The 18432-nt window shown below is 46.2% G+C and overlaps 1 protein-coding gene across 4 annotated transcripts; it reads right to left on the reverse strand.

Moving 5' to 3' along the window:
- Window positions 1-1653: 1653 nt before the first annotated feature.
- On the reverse strand, window positions 1654-13466 carry PPP1R3B (protein phosphatase 1 regulatory subunit 3B). 4 transcript variants are annotated; one of them, XM_029935417.1, is made up of 2 exons: window positions 13291-13466; window positions 1654-6292 (listed from the first exon to the last, which is right to left on the reverse strand). In XM_029935417.1, exons 1-2 carry the CDS (start codon window positions 13428-13430, stop codon window positions 5410-5412), a joined length of 1023 nt encoding a protein of 340 aa, XP_029791277.1. In that variant the 5' UTR covers window positions 13431-13466; the 3' UTR covers window positions 1654-5409. The 4 variants fall into 4 exon arrangements, with proteins under 4 accessions (XP_029791277.1, XP_029791285.1, XP_029791292.1 ...); XM_029935425.1 differs by lacking the exon at window positions 13291-13466 and adding an exon at window positions 12509-12658; XM_029935432.1 differs by lacking the exon at window positions 13291-13466 and adding an exon at window positions 11311-12447.
- Between the last annotated feature and the right edge of the window lie 4966 nt (window positions 13467-18432).

Consider the following 18432-nt stretch of genomic DNA (forward strand, 5'->3'; position numbering starts at 1 on the left):
TACCCATGAAAATGAGTTGGTATCGCTTCAGCTCGAACACAGATGTTATGAATTTAAGCTCTTGGTCTGGAATGCTATTCATTCCCGTGATTCTTACGAAGAATGGAAGCAGCGTACGTGGGATTTCGCACAAGTTTATATTTAGGAGCATTTTTAAAAAGAACATGTTGGCTGACTCTTAAGTCCTCAGTTTCCTTATCCTTACCTCATCCGTGCTGGAAACACTCAGAGCCCCGTCAGTAGGGCACGTGACAGGGACAGCAGGGTCAAGGCCAGAGCCCAGGCTTCCGGCCTCCTAATACCGACACACAGCATATAACCCACGGCTTTTCTTCGCCCTTAGAGGATTCACCTAGCATGTCTCATAGCACCGCCTTGCTCGTGACAGAGAAGCAGTGAATGTTCAACCGAGTCACCCAGCGCTGGGGATATTTGCTATTCTATGTCCTAGAAAAGTGTTTTGTTCCGTTTTTGTTGTTGTTGTTGTTGTTGTTGTTTAATTTCCTCCAGACACTTCTGAGATGTCTGTCTCACAAGTCAGACTTCTGTAAGGATTATGAAAACCATACTGAATCTCAAATAGACATTCATAAAAACCACTGTTATTTTCTTCCCCTTTCCCATTTCCGCGAAGGCCAATTGTGGGCAGTGCCTGACAGTCTCCAGAAAGGCAGTTCTGTGTGTAGCTCCTTTTTTGCATTTATTTACTAGGTGCTGAGGTTTAATAGGCTCTACCTCCCCACCGCCCTCGGACGCAGCCCAAGTTACAGGAAACATCTGGCAGCAATTTGCCTCTCCCTCCGACCCGCCTTCTGAACTTTGAAATAAAACGTCCCTGGAAATCTTACTTAGGGCGAGCATCTGACACCCCAAAGGAGAAGGGGTCCCCCCAGGAGCTGGTCAGTTTTGCTGGTTACGGTTTGTCGAAGTAAGCAGTTAAAAGCTATCATGGGTGTTTACAGTTTTTCCACCTTTCAAAACAGTAAACCAAAGGGGCTCCTGGGTGGCTCAGTCGGTTCAGCATCCAACTTCAGCTCAGGTCATGATCTCGTGGTTTGTGAGTTCAAGCCCCGCATTGGGCTCTCTGTTGTCAGCACAGAGCCCGCTTCAGATCCTGTCTCCCTCTCTCTCTGCTCCTGCCCTGCTTGCTCTCTTCCTCAAAAATAAATTTAAAAAAAATATTTAAAAAAACCCCAGTAAACTAAAAATATGCTTCAGAAGCAAATGAAAGGGTAGGAGACAAGCCCTCACTCAGATCAGTAAAAATGGATTCCGAACAACGCTGGCCCTGTGCTTCTTCCCCAGCACTTATTTCTGTCCCTGTGACCAGCTTTCACCGCTGTGACAGCTTCAAAAGCAATTACCACCCTTCCTGTGTGTCTCGCAGCTTTTCAGCTCAGCCACTGATTGTGGTCCATCCCTCAGGAAACCTATATTCTCTACGTTGAAACACACTGATTGAGAATACTTCTCCCCAGGGGTGCCCGGCTGGCTCAGTCGGTGGAGCGTGGCGACTCATGGGGTCTCGAGTTCAAGCCCTACGTTGGGCATAGCGCTTACTTTCAAAAAAGAAAGAAAAAAATAAGAAAATGATAAAAAAAATTTCTCAGCCTCTGACCAACCCCCAGAATAGAGTCACTTTTAAAATAGAAGTTTCAGTTTTGTTTTTTCTACCTTTATTACATTTTTGCATTTGAGATACAGACAACCCACTCTCTGACACCACACAAAAGACACCCATTCTTGTGATTTTAAAGTGCATTTCCCCTTTGTGTACAAAAATATGTATTTTTTTTTTAAACATGCGGACGTTTCATGACAAGGCACTTTTAGGCATCGAATGAAGACGAGCCTTTGGTGTTACATTCACACTGAAGTAAAAGTGAGGCGGGCAACGCAGCTGCCCTCCTGGGGCCCTCAGGCGTCCAGCAGTTTCTGGGAACTGATCACCCAAACTGCAAAAACATTCACGGCTTTACAACGTGGGTCGCGGAGCTTGACCACCGAGGCGAGGAGAAGGCGCGTGTAACCGCAGCCGCCCTTCCCAGTCAGGAAGTGCACAGAAGCTGCCAGAATGGTCCTCCTGGACCCTGGAAGGTCCCATTATGCTCATGACTTTTATCCCCAAGTTCGATGATCGGTGATCAGCGCCCCCAGAGCAGAGAGCCCCACACCCAGCGGGGAATTTTACACAAGGACGTGAGTGGAAGATAATCAAGGTTTTACGTTCACTCCACGGAGAGGGAAGAGCCCAGAAAACAGGGCACTTGTAAAAAATGAGCTGACACCTTTTTGGTTTATAAGCACAATATACAATCCATTTAACATCCAAGTGACTACAAGTAATGCTTGTTTTTAAAATGCAAATTATATGCAGGGATCAAAACCACAAAAACATTCTTTTAGCAGTTCACAATTTACACCTTTAAAAAAACGTTGAAAAGAGTAATGTTTTGCCACCATTAAAATTAAATCTTAGAGAAAAAATAAATTCTACCTTGACTCTGAAATTGTTTTAATTTCTGGAGAACTACATAACTCCCATTATTTCTCACCACTTCCCCTATCCTAAGAATACTTACAAAAAGAAAAAGAAAAAGAAAACCATTCAAATGTTCCATGCCTTCCAAGAAACATTGAAAGCTTATTTATTATGTATCTTTCTATAGTCCAGCTTATTTATTGCACCTAATTTGCCAGTGCTCCCCAGGGCATTTGGGGGAAATAAATAGGAAATGAAACAGAGATGGTTCCCCATTTCTGGGCAATGCCAGGGGCAGGAGGCTGGTCCTTTGGGGACAATCTGGGAAGGGCACTGGGGTTGAGGGACATGCTCACCATAACAGATCTGTCTGAGGACCTGTCTGAGGGTCGAGCCCCCAAGTCCGGCTGCAATGACATCTCCAACTAAAACTTATCACTGTTTGTGGACCTATTTACTGACAGTGAGCTCTGAAAAAAGGAGAGGTTCTGCTGAAGCGGGTCCCGGGGCCACCTGTGGGTATCCTGGGACAGAACTGGGCCAGAGGGAGACGGACTGACTGCTGAATAAAGACGGTATTGTTCAGAGGCCCCTCGCTCACAGAATGACTGACAGGGAAGTCTTGAAACCACATTCTCTAGTCAGAGGAGGGTCTTTGCAAGCAGGTGAGGACTTGCCTGGGGTGCGGGGGGGGGGGGTAGCATCCCAGGTGTAGGGGGGGAGAGAGGGGGTTGCAACCAGTGCCCCCAGCAAAAAAGCTGGGGTGAGCTGGGAGTAAAGAATGGTGGGGGAGGGTATGGCTGTTTTAAGAGATACTTATCACTGAATTACCATATTTCAAATTTGACCCTGGAATGTCTTAGGATCGCCATGACTGAAAAACAAACAGGAACTACCTGGGCGTTTTTCTTTTGCATAGAGAATGATCTTGTTAGCTCTAGTCTGGTAACCTGTAAATGACAGTGGGCGCTGTACCTCTCTGGACTTGAAGGAGGCGGCCCGGGACTTCTTAAAACAAAATCTATTCACGACCCCTATCAAATCAGGTTTGCTTCCACTCGACTTTGATTTGCACTATCAACCGGACTGACCGCCATATCTGTAGCTATGAAAGTGCCTCTGTGCGCCTGATGTAGGGTACGCTTCGACCAAAACTCAGTTCTGCCCAGTGTCAGCACAAGGGAAAAACGTGACTGTCCCATATATCAAGCAATCCCCGAGTCCCACGCACCTGGGACAGGCGTACAAAATAAAGCACCGGGTTGCAGACCAGTAACAGCCAGTTTTAGGAGCAAGAATTAATATCAACCACCGCACCACTTGAGAACATTTCAAAAGTCAAAATATTTTAAAGTTCAAAAAAGAAAGGAAAAAAAAAAAAACCCAACCACAAAACTCGAGGAGCCACGACCCTCCAAACCTGCCTGACACCAATGGACAAAGCCACAGAAGCCAGGAGGGGTTTGTAATTGATCTGGAACGCGCAGGCAAAAGACCACCCTTTGCTTGCCGACTCCAAAAAGGAAAAGGAGACAGTCATTTAACTAAGCTTCAAGAACAAAAATAAAACAGAAAAAACCCCAACCTTCTTCAAATACATACGTAAAAATATTCTCTAAACAGCCCCAAGTACAAACCAAACTTGCACAAGAAAACCCACAGGGTCTGGGGATACACCTGTCAATGAACGTCCCAGGAGTTCTGAATGAAACGATGACAGTTAATGCAGGAGTCCAACATGGTTAAGAACAATTCACCTCTGATATTTCAGAGTCGCCAAACACGGAAAACAAAACATGAGAACTTGGTGAGGTTTTTCTCCCTGATCCCTTTATGTACTTGCACTCCGTAAATAAGCAGCCCCAGATCACAGTCCCTGGGTGCTCAGAAAGAGTCCCGGATGCAGCAGATCATGGTCAAAGTAAGGCCAAACCCTCACTGAAGGCTTTGAGGATAGATGGGATCTGCACACCAGGATGCCGTGCACACAGCAGGAAGGAGGGCTCTCGAGGAAAGGAGAGTCTAAAATCCCTTTGTGAAGAATGAGGCGCCTGCAAACCGGCAGAGCAAGTTCCAACAAATCCTGTAACGGAGCCGTCTGGTGACTCCAGAGCGAGTCCTTCGAAAGCTCCCCCAAAAGCCAAGAGGACAAGCTACCAGCGTCCCACCCAGATTGCCCTGCTTGTCACAGGCCTGCGGTCTGTGACCTAACACAGCAGCCAGTTACCGTTGCTAACTGGGCGTGGTTCTCTGCTGGCCTCTCTGTGGGGTCAGAAAGAGGAAATGCCTGTCTCCGTCACAGGCTAATTTCCCTTGCTTATCTTTTCCTCGGCATTGGCATCAGATGAGCTGCGGAAGAAAATAAAATGCAAAAAAAAAAAAAAAGAGCACAGAGATAAAGCGTGAAGGACGTGAACAGCAGCAACAAGCTGGAGGACCCAGCTGGGGGCAGAGCACACAAAGATGAACGGCAAGGGTCCAGTGGGAGGTGGCTGGGCATGGAGTGACTTTCAGGTGACCAACTTTCCACGTCCCAGGGGGGAGGAGCAGACTCTCCGGGCAGCCGGATCACGCTCCTGGGTTGCATCATTTCAAAGCCACTGTCCTTCAGTTTCACCAGCACTGCCCAGAGGGCTGCTGTCCGCCCAGGCCCTTCCCGGCACCGGTCTCCTGCTCCGACCCTCATGGCCGCCCCAGGTGCCAAGCAGACCAGCAACCCACATCTATTCTGGGGTGAAACCAGTTCTGTGAGCTAACCCTGGCTGGCTTTTGCTGGCTTCAGAAAAAAAGTGAGTAGGATCCTTTCTTTTTCAAAAACTGTGCCTGATGGCAGTTCAAACTGTTCTCCAGGCTTCCGTCTCCACCTGCCTGTGACTGCAGCTAAGGCCCCTCGTCCCCATTTAGCCGGGCTCCACCATGCACGGTCACTAATAGTAGGGCCCTAGCTTTTCATATCCTAAATAACTAGGCCACTCAGGAAACAGACCGTAGGAACAGCGAGGGCTTCCAAATTGGTCAAAGGATATTCCAAAATCTGATCCATTCTGTGGCTCATCTGTTCCCTGAGTGGATTTCAATTCAGCTCGGATGATCCTATAGTTTTTGCCTTTGTTGCTGTCCCAGTACGTCTGTCCATGGCACTCAAAGCACACGGCAAACTCCATCCTCTCATAAGACTGAACTTTCTCAGGTAAGCTGATGTCAAAGGAGAACGTGTCCCGGTCTGACCCAGCATAAGTGTCCTTCACATACCAACAGGGAAAGTCTGTGAAACTTTTCCAAGTGTCAAATGTCATCCGTATTTTCACCGTCTTCTCAAACGCCAGGTTCTGCACCTTCACTGTCCCAGCGATGGCTCTGTCTTTCAGCACACAGTTTTCAAGGCATACGTGGTCGGTCTGAAGCCGATTTCTAAAGTCTAAGTAATCCGCGGAAGGCTGTGAAAAATCCAAAACAAAGCTCTCGCTCTCTGCTGTCGTCAGATTCACAATGTTGTCTAGGAGCTCAGTGATGTTAAATGGAATATCTAACGGGTCATCAAATTCCGAGAACACTTTGACCATTGTCAGGGCCAGCCCTTGGTTGTCGGCGAAGGACACCCGCTTTTTCACCTTCTTCTCCTGCACGGTGGGGGCCACCATTCCACCGGCTTCGTTCTTGCTGCTCAGCTGAATGCAAGGCCTCAGTGGTTTGCTTGGCTTTGGCGAAGGCTTGAAGGCGAATCTCTCCCTGCGCAGGGAAGGGGCCATGCAGCTGTACCTGTACTCTATGTCCACAGCCATCATTGGGTTAGAGGAATAGGCTAGAACCCTGGCAAAAAGGGAAAGAAAGAAACGGCTATGAGATCAGATGGAAGTTGGGTTTTTTAAATGTTTTATTTATTTTTTAGAGAGAGAGTGAGCATGAGCAGGGGAGGATCAGAGAGAGAGGGGAACACAGAATCTGAAGCAGGCTCCAGGCTCTGAGCTAGCTGTCAGCACAGAGCCTGACACGGGGCTCGAACACACAAACCACGAGATCATGACCTGAGCTGAGCTGAAGTCAGTCGCTTAACCGACTGAGCCACCCAGGCGCCCAGAGATCAGGTGGAAGTTAAACTCCTCATTCGAGCCCACAACGTTCTGTCCTCAGCTCCGCCCCCCTGGCCGGTTGTATTAACTCAAGCGTGGTCCAGCATGACCTTGGTTTCAGGGGACATTAGGACTGTAAAGTGGGGTGAAAAAGAGCACTAGGGTTAAAACAAAGGGAAAAACAAAGTACGTGCACAGGTTTTCTGTTGGGATTTCTTGGGGGCCTCGTACGCCAGAGCACCTCGGGGCGTAAGGAACAGAGCGCTGTCTACGGGACTCCCCAGCCTTCTCTGACTAAGGAATCCTCGCTTTGTGGGGTAGCTTGCGGAGCACATGTCTGAGGAACACTCTTTGGTAAATACGGCTTTAGCAGGATAAAAAGAAAGGAATTCATGCCACAAGTATTGGTATCTCCTATATGCCAGATATTATGCTAGACACTGGGATTCAATGGGGAAGATAGACACAGAGCTGTACAGTACATTTTTATTTTTATTTACTTATTTAAATATTGTTTAAAGGTTTATTTATTTTGAGAGAGTGAATGCAGGGGAGGGGGAGAGAGAGAGAGAGAGAGAGAGAATCTCAGGCAGGCTCCTGTCTGTCAGCACAGAGCCTGATGTGAGGCTTGAACTGACAAACTGTAAGATCATAACCTGAGTCGAAGGCAAAATCAGGAGTTGGTCACTTAACTGACTGAGCCACCCATGTGCCCCTAGATTTTTATATTACAGTGTATTTTTTTCTTAAAAAAAAAAAGCAAACAATTTAGTTTTAAAACCTCTCATATAGGTGAATATTTGTTTTTTTTTCTTTAGTAAAAATAGCCTCTATAAGAATAAAAGGCAAAAAGAATCATGCTAAAAGATCAGGTTAAATCTGAATTCATAAAAACTCTATTTTTCTATAAGTGAGGAAAAATAAAACCAAAAGATTAAACAAACTGGGAAAACATTTTTTAAAAAGCATGGCAGCAAAGCATTAATACCGTCCTATACAAAGAGTTCTTTCAAAACAATAACAGTCAAATAGTTGACACAGAAAAATGAGCAAAAAGCGTGAATAGAAACTTCCTGAAAAAATTAAAACTGGCTCATAAATATGCAAAATGTCTAACCTTAAGAATTTAGATGGCCTGTTTTTGCTTACTGAGTTAGTAAAGACTTTTTAAAAAAAATTTTTTTTAATGTTTTATTTATTTTTGATACAGAGAGAGACAGAGCATGAGAGGGGGAGGGGCAGAGAGAGAAGGAGACACAGAACCGGAAGCAGTCTCCAGGCTCTGAGCTAACTGTCAGCACAGAGCCTGATGCGGGACTCGAACCCACAAATGTGAGATCTGACCTGAGCCGAAGTCGGAGGCTTAACCGACTGAGCCACCCAGGCGCCCAGTAAAGACTTTTTAAAGATAACATAAACACATGTATTAGTCTAAGTTAGCACAACCTTTCTAAATATTCTTACCATTTTTGTTTCTTTTTTTTAAGCATTTATTCATTTTGACATATTCATTTTATATATTTTGAAAGAGAGACAGAGCATGAGCAAGGGAGGGATAGAGAGAGAGGGAGACACAGAATCCAAAGCAAGCTCCAGGCTCTAGGCTCTGAGATGTCAGCACAGAGCTGGTGCAGGGCTCAAACCTCCGAACCATAAGATCATGACCTGAGCTAGAGTCAGATGCTTATCCGACTGAGCCACCCAGGTGCCTCAATCATTTTTGGTTCTAATATCACATAAAGGTAATCATTTTAAGGAGTTAGTTCAAAATGCATGGGAGTTAATGTACTAAAATGTTCAATGCAACATTCTAGGGGGGGAAATATATACTATATTGTTAATATAAAAAGTAGAGAAGATAAAATTGTACCTAAAGACTAGACTGGTGGGAGAAAATATTAGGTATATGCACAGAAAAAAAGACTAGAGATATATTTGAAACCATTAGACTATCCAGGTGTTGTGATTTCAAGAACTTTGTTTTCCTGCTTTGTGTTCTTGTATTTTCTAAAATCACATCAGGGGGTAAAATGAATCTAATCAATGCCTCAAATATTTAAGACTGCCCAAAAACCTATCCTATCTGACACTATGGCCTCACTAAAGCCTAGCAGTTTTTATCATTCCACTTACCACGGCAGATTTATATTGATTTGATAGTTACCATGAAACCAGGATTAAAATCTAGTCTGTGAACCGCAGAACACAGGGCATGGACTCGTTTCCAAACGTCCCTCACCTCGCTATGGCAAAGGTGGAGGGATGTGGTGGTGTTTGGGGTGCTTGTTCTCAGGCCTCCCCTAATTCCTGCCCACCTGGTGGGGAGCTTCAGGTGATGGTGGTAATTAAGGAGAAGCAACCGGCAAAATGTTGCTCATCTTCTATCAGGACCTGAGGCCATGGTTCAGTCCAATAAATGTCTCCTTTTAATCTTCTGGTTATGATTCATCAAATATATGAAGAAAAATAACAAAGACGTCCCATTTTCCAAAGGAAATACAACCCTTCCCTTGGATGCAGGAACCATTTGGTGATGACTGGAAAAACATACACATTCAGACCCCAAACAGTAAATTACAGCCACAATGTAGTTATCTAAACATACATTTTAGAGAATACTTGTCTTACTGTTTCTCTAACAAAATCAACGAGTGAAAATTTTAGGCGCAAATTTGCTTTCTATTATCTGTTCTACCCATGCAATTGTTTTGGAAAGGAAAACACGAGCACAAGTGGGGGAGGCAGAGAGAGAAGGAGACACCGAATCTGAAGCAGGTTTATAGAGGGTCTGTGGGTTGCCTAATGAGTTCAGTGTAAAAAAGAAAAACAAAAACCCTAGAGGCTCCTGGGTGATTCAGTTGGTTGAGCATCTAGTACTTGATTGTGGCTCAGGTCATGATCCCACAGTTCACAGGATCAAGCCACACATTAGGCTCTGCACTGACAGTGCAGAGACTGCTTGGGATTCTCTCTCTCCTTTTCTCTCTCTCTGCCTCCTCCCCTGCTCTCTCTCTGTGTCTCAAAATAAGTAAATATATATTAAAAAAAAAAAAACCACCCTCTACTCACAAAGCACCTGAATTTTACTGTTCCCCTGTCCACAGCAAGATTTGGTTAGAATGCACTGGAATTGTACTTCCAGCTTTGTTAACACAGGTAGTTTTCCTTTTGTTTTTGTTTTTTTAATTAAATGTGGCCTGGGGCACCTGGGTGGCTCAGTCGGTTAAACGACCAACTTCGGCTCAGGTCACGATCTCACTGTTTGTGGGTTCGAATCCCGTGTCAGGCTCTATGCTGACAGCTGGGAGCCGGGAGCCTGCTTCAAATTCTGTGTCTCCTTCTCTCTCTGCCCCTCCCCCGCTCAAGCTCTGTCTCTGTCTCAAAAATAAATAAATGTTAAGAAAGTTAATTAATTAATTAAATGTGGCTTAAAAATACCCCCAAAGTGGGCATCCCACTCTTTCATCTCAGTTCCTCCCACTCTGCCCACACTTGATAACCTGGGCATGACCCAAGGTGGGTGGAGTTCCCCTCAGTCTGCTATAGCCCTTCCTCCTTGCCTGAGTCAGCACAAGGTCAAGTGTAAGTTCTCTATCCTCTAGATCTCTTCAAGTCTGCAAACCAACCTCCTACGTGCTTTCCCGCACCATGTTAAAACGCTCATTAGAAAAAGGCTGGGAAACTCAGGATACTGTGGAAACAGAATTCTAAAACAAGTGCATCAGTAAAGAATTTGTACACTTGAACTAAAGTCACTCTCAACTTCTAATCTTAAAGATTAAAAAGACTTAGTTGAAGACCTTGGTAAAGTTTCCCTGTTTGGACCCAGTGGGTGTAAATTTGCCCCTGAGCTTCCTTCTACCACCAACCTGTTAAGAACGAGTGGAACTGGGGGCCGCAAGGTGACGGTCTGGTCAGAGCCAGCTCTAATTAAACGATTCCATGGGCACTTTCTAAAGCCTGATTGGTTTTGCAACATTCTTCCACCAAAGGCAAAAATAAAGCGAACTACCTGGCGGCCCAAGGGTTACTACCAGCGCTACTGCCTCAGGGGCATTGCACAAGCAGTCACTGCCCAGGGTCCCCTTCACTATTTCAGTGTCACCATAACTGGAGGGGAGGACATTAGCCGCTGTGGCCCCATACAGGGTACGGTCTGACCCTTGGCGGCTTGCCTATCCTCACAGGTGGATCCCAGCTTTCATGAACCAGATGATTCTAGCAATTCTAGTGCTCCTAGCAATGGAGATGTATGAGGTAAGTGTCCTAAGTCTCTGAAAGGAAAGCACCTGGGTAGGTGCTTTATCCTCAAATGGCATAAAAATGATGGGTACCATCACGGCGTGCCTCAGGCTGCCTGCCAGGCCCCCTTTCCTGACCTCACTCTCCCTGCTGCTCGGCCCTTTCCTCTCCCCGGCCAGGGAATATGAGTCACCAAGCTTGGCCAGGGCAAAAGCCAGGAGGAGCAGACATGGACACATATTTGAACGAGCAGAGGATGACAGAGGATTGGACACCAGTTCGCTGCAGGACAAGATCAGCAGAGTGGGAGTGTTCCTCAGAGTCTCAAACGCTTGAGTTCCAAATAGCTTCCTGAGAGATCAGTTTTGCCCCACGAGGGACTGGGCCATGCCCGAGGGTAGATTTCAGGGTTCCTGGTCAAAAGAGGGCAAAGCCCAGCGCTCCATGTAAACTGTAGAAAACAGGGGGCATTTCGCAGAAATACTTTTCCTGTTCCATTTGTGACAAAAAACACACCTTTTTAGACTGCTGGTCAGACTAGATATCACGGTGGTTTTTCCTGCGAAAATGACAGACTTGTATAGACAATAACCACAGGACCCTCGCAGTTTGAAACAGCTGAGCTACAGACTTTCTGGCTGTGCCTTTTATAGGAATAAACTTTTGTGGGGATTGAGGCCAAGATAGTTTTCCTCCATTTTCATACTCTGATAAGAAAAGGCAGGAAAATCAGATGTACCGAGAACCCACCAGGAACACCGAAACTGTGTTAGGTAAGCATTCACAACTAGGCTATACTCTTTAAAACACATGTCCATCTACCCCTTTGGCATTACTTTGCCCCCCTTCCCCAAAGGTTTGGCTGACACAGTATGAATAAAGTTGACATATTTTCCTTTGTACTGAGACCATGTTAACAGCCTTAAAAGCCACTTGAATTTTCCTATCCCTATAACCATTATCTAAAGCATCACACACACACACACACACACACACACACACACACACCTGAATATTACAGGAAAGAACTTAAGTGAAAACGCCATAGAACCTGCCATTGGCAGTGCCCAACAGGAAAGAGCACCAGCCTGGGAATGCCTCCACCTCGCTGTCCTCTTGGAGCAAATCACTGAATCTTTCTGGGCTTAAGCTTTCTCCTCTGAGGTCCTTTCTGGCTTAGCCGCTCTTGGCTGCTAATAATGCCCACTAACTTAACTTCTTCTCTTCCCACTCACTTTTCCCTAAAAACCTCTACTTTCCTCTTGTGGTGAGTCCACGGGCTGTCTTCACTTTAGTCTTGGCTGCTGGACAACCTTGCCAACTGCACCATTTCCTCTTCTCCCCACCTCAGCTTCAAGGCTCTAACTTCTCTTTTCCCTGACCCTGGGTCTCTCAAGGAGGCCCGGCCACACAGACCACAGGCTCCAACACCTTTCAGCAACTCTCCAAAGTAGTCAACTCAAGTCTGTCCCCAATCTTCTCCTCTACAGCAGGAAACAATAGACAGGCCACAGCTCTTCAAGTATGTCCTGCTCTCTTTTCCACATCCCTTTGTCTGAGCTCAAGGGGTGGCATGAACACGGTAGGGGGCAGGCCAGAGCTTCCAGACTTGGAAGGTCAGAGCGATCCTGACCCTGCCCACCTCTGACTCTAACTGGCCCGCACTTCGCCCCCAAGCACTCCTGGAGCCTCCTTCGACTTGTCCCTCACCCACCTTTTGGACCGTGGGGAAGCCCCCTCTCCAGCTGGCTCGCCGCATCGGAGTGCCTGCAGGGAGGTGGCAGGGGAGGCCGCCGCCACCTGACTACGTGAGCGTCGTGTGTCCGGGAGGCAGGGCTTGCGCTCGGTTCCCGGAGATACGACCGGCAGGGGGAGGAGGACGACGAGGGGGAGGAGCCCAAGTTATCATACCAGGGCGGGGCGGCGGGGCAAGCCCGGTCTGAGTGGCGCCGCGCGAGCGTCCCCGCGCGGCAGCCTCTCCTCCGCCGGCCCGGGACAGCCCCTGCCTGGGGACCGGGGACCGGGGCGGCTCTGTGTCCCATCGCAACTCGGCGACCTGAGAAACGGCCCATGTGTGTTTCCTTGCACCGGCAAACCGAGGCGCCGGGAAAGGAGAGACTTTTCCTTTGTACTCCAGTCCCCACTGCCCAACTTCGGAGACACCCTCCGGGACTGTCGGGTCCCAGGCTGGAAGCGCCTCGTCCCAGGTTCGAACTCTTCACAAGAGTCCCAGCCCCGGCCACCCCTCGCAGCCAGACCCGCACTTCAGTGGCACTCGTGGATCCAGCCAGGCTCCATCCACCTCTGGTGCCTGGATTGCTCTCGCCACCTGGAAGAACAGCCTCAAGGGAGCCCAGCGTGTTCCAACCCCGTAGTGCAACTGCAAGTTGGACAGTGCAGGTGCAGGTGGCAGGAACCAAAGAAGGTCTCCACTGCGCGCCCTCGCCGCCCTTTCTCGGCCCTGCACTGGGACCCGAGGCTGGGGGACTGACGTACCTAGTACAGCTCATAAGCGCCGCAGGACACATGCACCAGCCCGCGGCAGCACCGGCGAGGAGGTGGCAGGAGCAGAGGCGGCTGCGACGGCACGGGTGGGGGTCGGCACTCAGGTCTGTGCCCTCGGCGGGCAGACGCATCCGTCCGTGCGCGAGAGCAGCCCGCTCGCCTCCTTCCCGTGGCCGTCACCCGGACTCAGGCTCCGGGCCGCCGCGCTGCCCCCTTTAACTTTCCGGCACCTCTCCCGACTTGGGGAGCCATCCCGGAACCCTTTTCACGTGAACGCCCCCCACAGCCAATGGGCGCGCCCGGGACGCGAGCCGTCCACCAATGGCCATGGAGCCACGGTCTTGGATGGCACCGCTTCGCCACGTGATGGGCCGCGCGCCCGGAGTGATAGGGCTGCAGTCCAGGGGCTGGCAAGGGGGCAGTGGGGTCACTGTTTCATCAGAAGCCTGGGGACGGGCGCCAGGGGGCAGAGGCACTTTCCTACAGAAGAGCGTCCCGTTACAGCCAGAGGCTGGGTCGCAGGCAGCTTTCCCAAATTCCCTCTTCCTAGGCAAAGTCCTGGCGGGACAAAGCCTTCCTACACTTGGAGACGTGGTTGCAGTTGCATTCACGCTGTCCCGCCGTCCGCCTTCGTCTTACACTTGAGCCAGGGGGTCCACAGACGACAGCTACTTCCCCCTCACCTGCGGATCCCAGAGGAACCCAAGGGGAATACAAAGTGTGTTTGTCTCCCTGTTAGGTGGAGGCCCTCTGGACAGACATCTCAGCTGTAAGGGTCATGTCGGAAACAAGTAACTACTGACGCTTGCTTTGTGCTAGTCATGGGTCCGGGTGTACTGTGAAAGGGATACAGTAAAATCGTTTTATAAATTTGTTTTTGGGGCCATCTCCCAGAGTACCGCATATATAGGTACATAGGTAGAGGAAATCACCTGACTTGAATCTGTTACAACTACCTGTACCAACAGGGCCTCTATGATCTCTTTGATACACCTTGAGGTCTGTAGAGAATGCTGAACCTAAAAGAGACCAGACCCTTCCTCTCGTATAATTTCATTTAAATATATATTTATATATATATTAATCTCCTTGATGCCCAGCTCCGAGCTAGCCACTTTAGGGATGACGATCCTAGTTTTCTAGTTTTAGTGAGTTTTGGAAATTGAGGGTTGCTAGTTTTTTTCAGTGCCAAGACGTAAAGATAAACAAACGCTGCTTTCTTGTGTTACCATCCTTTTATTTTAAAAAATACTCTTTCACAACAAAAGCAAAATAGCAATCTCAGGGTAAAGGCTGTTCCTTCACATTGGATATATTTAGTTTTGTGAAAATTCATTATGTTGAACATGGCATTAGGGAACTTCTGCTTTAAGGGATATGAGAGCAAATTCTGATTTTACTAGAAATGTAAAACTAAAACAGTGGTTAATGGTATTAATCATATACAAGCTTTCAGCTCAAGACACAGTCTGCCTGTCTGAGAAGCAATTCTTAGTCGTCTTCCTTCTCCTTCAGTGGCATATATGAGAAAGGACCACCTCTGAAATCAGCTATTGGTAGGCGTTTGGCAAACACAGTTTCCAGTGAATATTCCCTTTGCCAACTCTCAACCCCTTTTATTAGCTGATGAGTAGGTTGAAGATTTATTAAGCTGAGTGTTGGCTACATTTCTCAAGGGTAGCAAGCATGCTGGAAGAATGGTCAAAGATAAAGAGCCAACCGGTATTGCAACATGAATGCAGGCAAAAAGCAATCTGAACCAAACCGGGAAGGAGTTAGGACAAGTAAATACAAACTTATAGCATTAAGGTTTGGAAGCGTCTTCCTTACATAGATCTAGGAAACCATGGGTAATAATTTCCCCTGTGGTTTAGATGACTATTTCAGACCCAGAGAGTGGGGCTAAACTTAGTTGTGGCACACCACAGTTTTGGTAGGTAGGAGTGTGGCATCCAGGAGTTTGAAAAGAGCACAGTGTCCTTGGAGATCAGAACAGAGCTGAGGCGCAACTCCGGACGCTGTTCCCCAGAACTCGGCAGTTCCTGTGCCTCTGAACCCGAGAGCTGGCCTGGCCACAGCCTTGCCTCACCCTCATTTTAGAGCAGAAAGAAAGTAAAAACAGAAGTGTCAACCTTTTAGTCAATGCATACCGAGTTCCTTTTAGAATATCTGGCACTGAATTTCATTTGATCTGGCCTTAATTTCATTTAATAAGCCAACTCTCCCCACAAAAATAAACCAAAGCCTAGTAGTAGCTGGGCAAAGCTAATTATCATTCGCCCATAAAATGTCTTTCTGGGGGCTATTCGTGGCTATTTGGCTGCTATACCCCTCGCACTTGGGCTCATCTGTGACTTCTTGAGTCTTACACATTTGCTTATTCATTTAACATTTTATTGAGTAACTACTATAAATCTGGGTACTGGAAGTGGAAAAACAAATGAAATATAATCTTACTCTCAAGAAGCTCTTACGCTAATTAATAATGATGTAGGATAAATTTGTGTGGAGGGTAAATTCTCTGCATTTGGGGAACTAAGAGGAAGATTGCGCATGAACGGCTGTGAAGGTGAGACGGGAAATGAGGAGGATCAGCGGAGGCTTCTAGGGAAGTGAGCGTTGAACAGGATCCTGAAGGGGGAGTCAGAGTTTAGGGGTAATGGGAGAAAGCATGGCAGGAACTGGCAAAGGAGCAGAGTTCTATATGTTCCCCCAAAGAATTTCCACTGTACTGATTAAAAATTAAGTCTTCTTTCTGGCTTAAATATTAGACAATGTTTCTTTATGCATGTGTTAACATCAACTTTTTGTTCATCCACAAAGTTTTAAAAAACATTAATATCTTATCTCCTCCTTCTCAACCTAACACATTTCACAAACAGCCAAACTTCGGTCTTACCTTCCTCCAAGATTTTGGAAGAAAAATCTTTTTTCTTTTCTTCTTAGGGTGCTAACTTTTCCTTCTCTTTGGAGAGAAATTATTGCAAAGTGCGTCTAAATATAAATAACCGGCATCAAGAGTCAGAACTCAAGAAGAGAACATTCTTTTGCCTGATCAGAATAGAAAGTGGGGAAGACTGTTCCCAAACTGCCTAAGTGAATTTATATTTAGACAAGTGGAATAGTTTGCACCTGTTAGAGCTGCAGACATGTTCTGGACGCATTATGTTACCTGGGGCCCTCTGCCCCTCTTTCAGATCTGACTGAAAGGGACTTGCTAGGTCATGTTTTACGGGGTAGGCATCCGACTACTAACAGAGGGATTCCGTAAGCCTCTTGTCCATGGAGAATGTGTCCTTTGCATAGGAGAAGACCCTGAGTAGTCTACGCACCGAAGCTCCTAGAGCCCAGTAGGGCATTTTCCTCACTGTGGAGGGCCTTTGAGTTCCTGAGGGATGCTAATGTATTACTTTTTGAAAAGCCACATATTCAGAAGAGTGTCCACAGCTTCTTTGTATGAGCCTGATATAATACCTTTGAATTGTATTTATTATTTTTTATGGTTGTAAAACTAATATCAGATCACTGTAGTCATATACTTTTGGACTGTACTTATTATTTTTTATGGTTGTAAAACTAATACCAGATCACTGTATCCATTGTAGAAAACACAGGAAAATATAAAGTTGACAATAGAATAGAACAGCACTACCCAGCAATAGCTACTAATATAATTCGCCATCTTTCCTTCAGTATTTCTTCTATGCATAAACATTATATTATCAGGATCATAGTATAAAGAAGGTATAATATCTTAATATTTTACCCGTAACAGCTTCTGATTTTGAGTGCATTAGCATTATTATATTTTCTCTCATGTGATTTTTGATAACTGCATAATATTCTTGCATACAAAGGCCATGCTTTAACTATATTCTTACTGCGGGACACTTAGATTTTTTTCCTCTAAATTTTCTCTATTTTTAATGCACTTTGAGAAGCACCTTTATATTTAAATCTTTGTCTGCATCCCTGGTTATTTCCTATTTCCCAGAGTGCAGACCATGAGTGCAGACATTCTTTAGACTCTTGATTTATATTGCCAAATTGTTTTTAGAAAGAGCAATGTTGATCTTTCATTCCTGCTATTGGGGAAAATTAAGAATTAAATAGTCCTAAGGTCTTGGTTTGTGGGTTTTGGGCAAATTATACCTTAGCTTACCAAAAAAGCCATGTGAGAACTTTTACTACTGAATCATATAATCTGTTCTTGGGTAAAAATAGCTACATACCTCATCTGCTTTAGCTTTGAATCTCAAAGTACACAACCAATTTGTGTTGTGAATGGAGACTTCATAACCCATATTATTGACTTAAATTGTATTAAGTGGTGACTGGTCAGGGAGAAGGTGAAGAGGCTGGGATGAGGGAATACCACTTTGCCACAGGCTTAAATGGAATTGGGCAGAACTCCATATATATTTCTATTCTTTGCTCATTCATCTCTTGTTCATGACTGGTGTGGTCATAAATTATATTTAAACACCTAACTATGTACATATGACCCACTGTGTAACATCCAGAATTTCATGACAAGTGGCGTGCATTTTTTGGAGGGGAACAATATGCCAAGCTCTTTGGGGGCCTGTGACGGACCACTTGGCTACTGCATGCCTGTGCCTTCGGTCTGGGCTGTTTGTGCCGCATGCCTGTGGAGTCGGATGCCTCAGATACTGCGAGCACTTTGGGTTTTGTGTAAGCAACTGTATTTCAGCCTGTTTCAGCCTGCTATTTACAAAACTGCCTGGATGGCGCTCTTAAAAACAGAACACAATATGATTCGTATTAAGAAAACAATGACTCACTTGAGTGGTGAGGAGAACCATTAAATATTTACGCACAGTGATTTCTAAATGGACACCGCCATGTTCTCCAGCAACCTTTAATTTTCCATCACGTCTCTTTTTCTTTGAAATTTAGAGTCAGAACCTGAACTGACTTCGAGGTTTTCCTTATAAACATATGATATCCTCTAGAGTATTAGGACTTAAAGACTTCATTCTTCCCTCTCAAAACTCATGGTAACAATTTCTCCACATGGAAAATCACGGCTGTTTTGGAGCTAGAAACTGAGCATTGAAAGCTAGGAAGTCACCCCATGTGGGGAATATTCCTTCTCTGCCTCTTGCCTTG

The sequence above is a fragment of the Suricata suricatta genome, chromosome 1 (genome assembly GCF_006229205.1).
Source record: "Suricata suricatta isolate VVHF042 chromosome 1, meerkat_22Aug2017_6uvM2_HiC, whole genome shotgun sequence".
NCBI classification, from domain to species: domain Eukaryota; kingdom Metazoa; phylum Chordata; class Mammalia; order Carnivora; family Herpestidae; genus Suricata; species Suricata suricatta.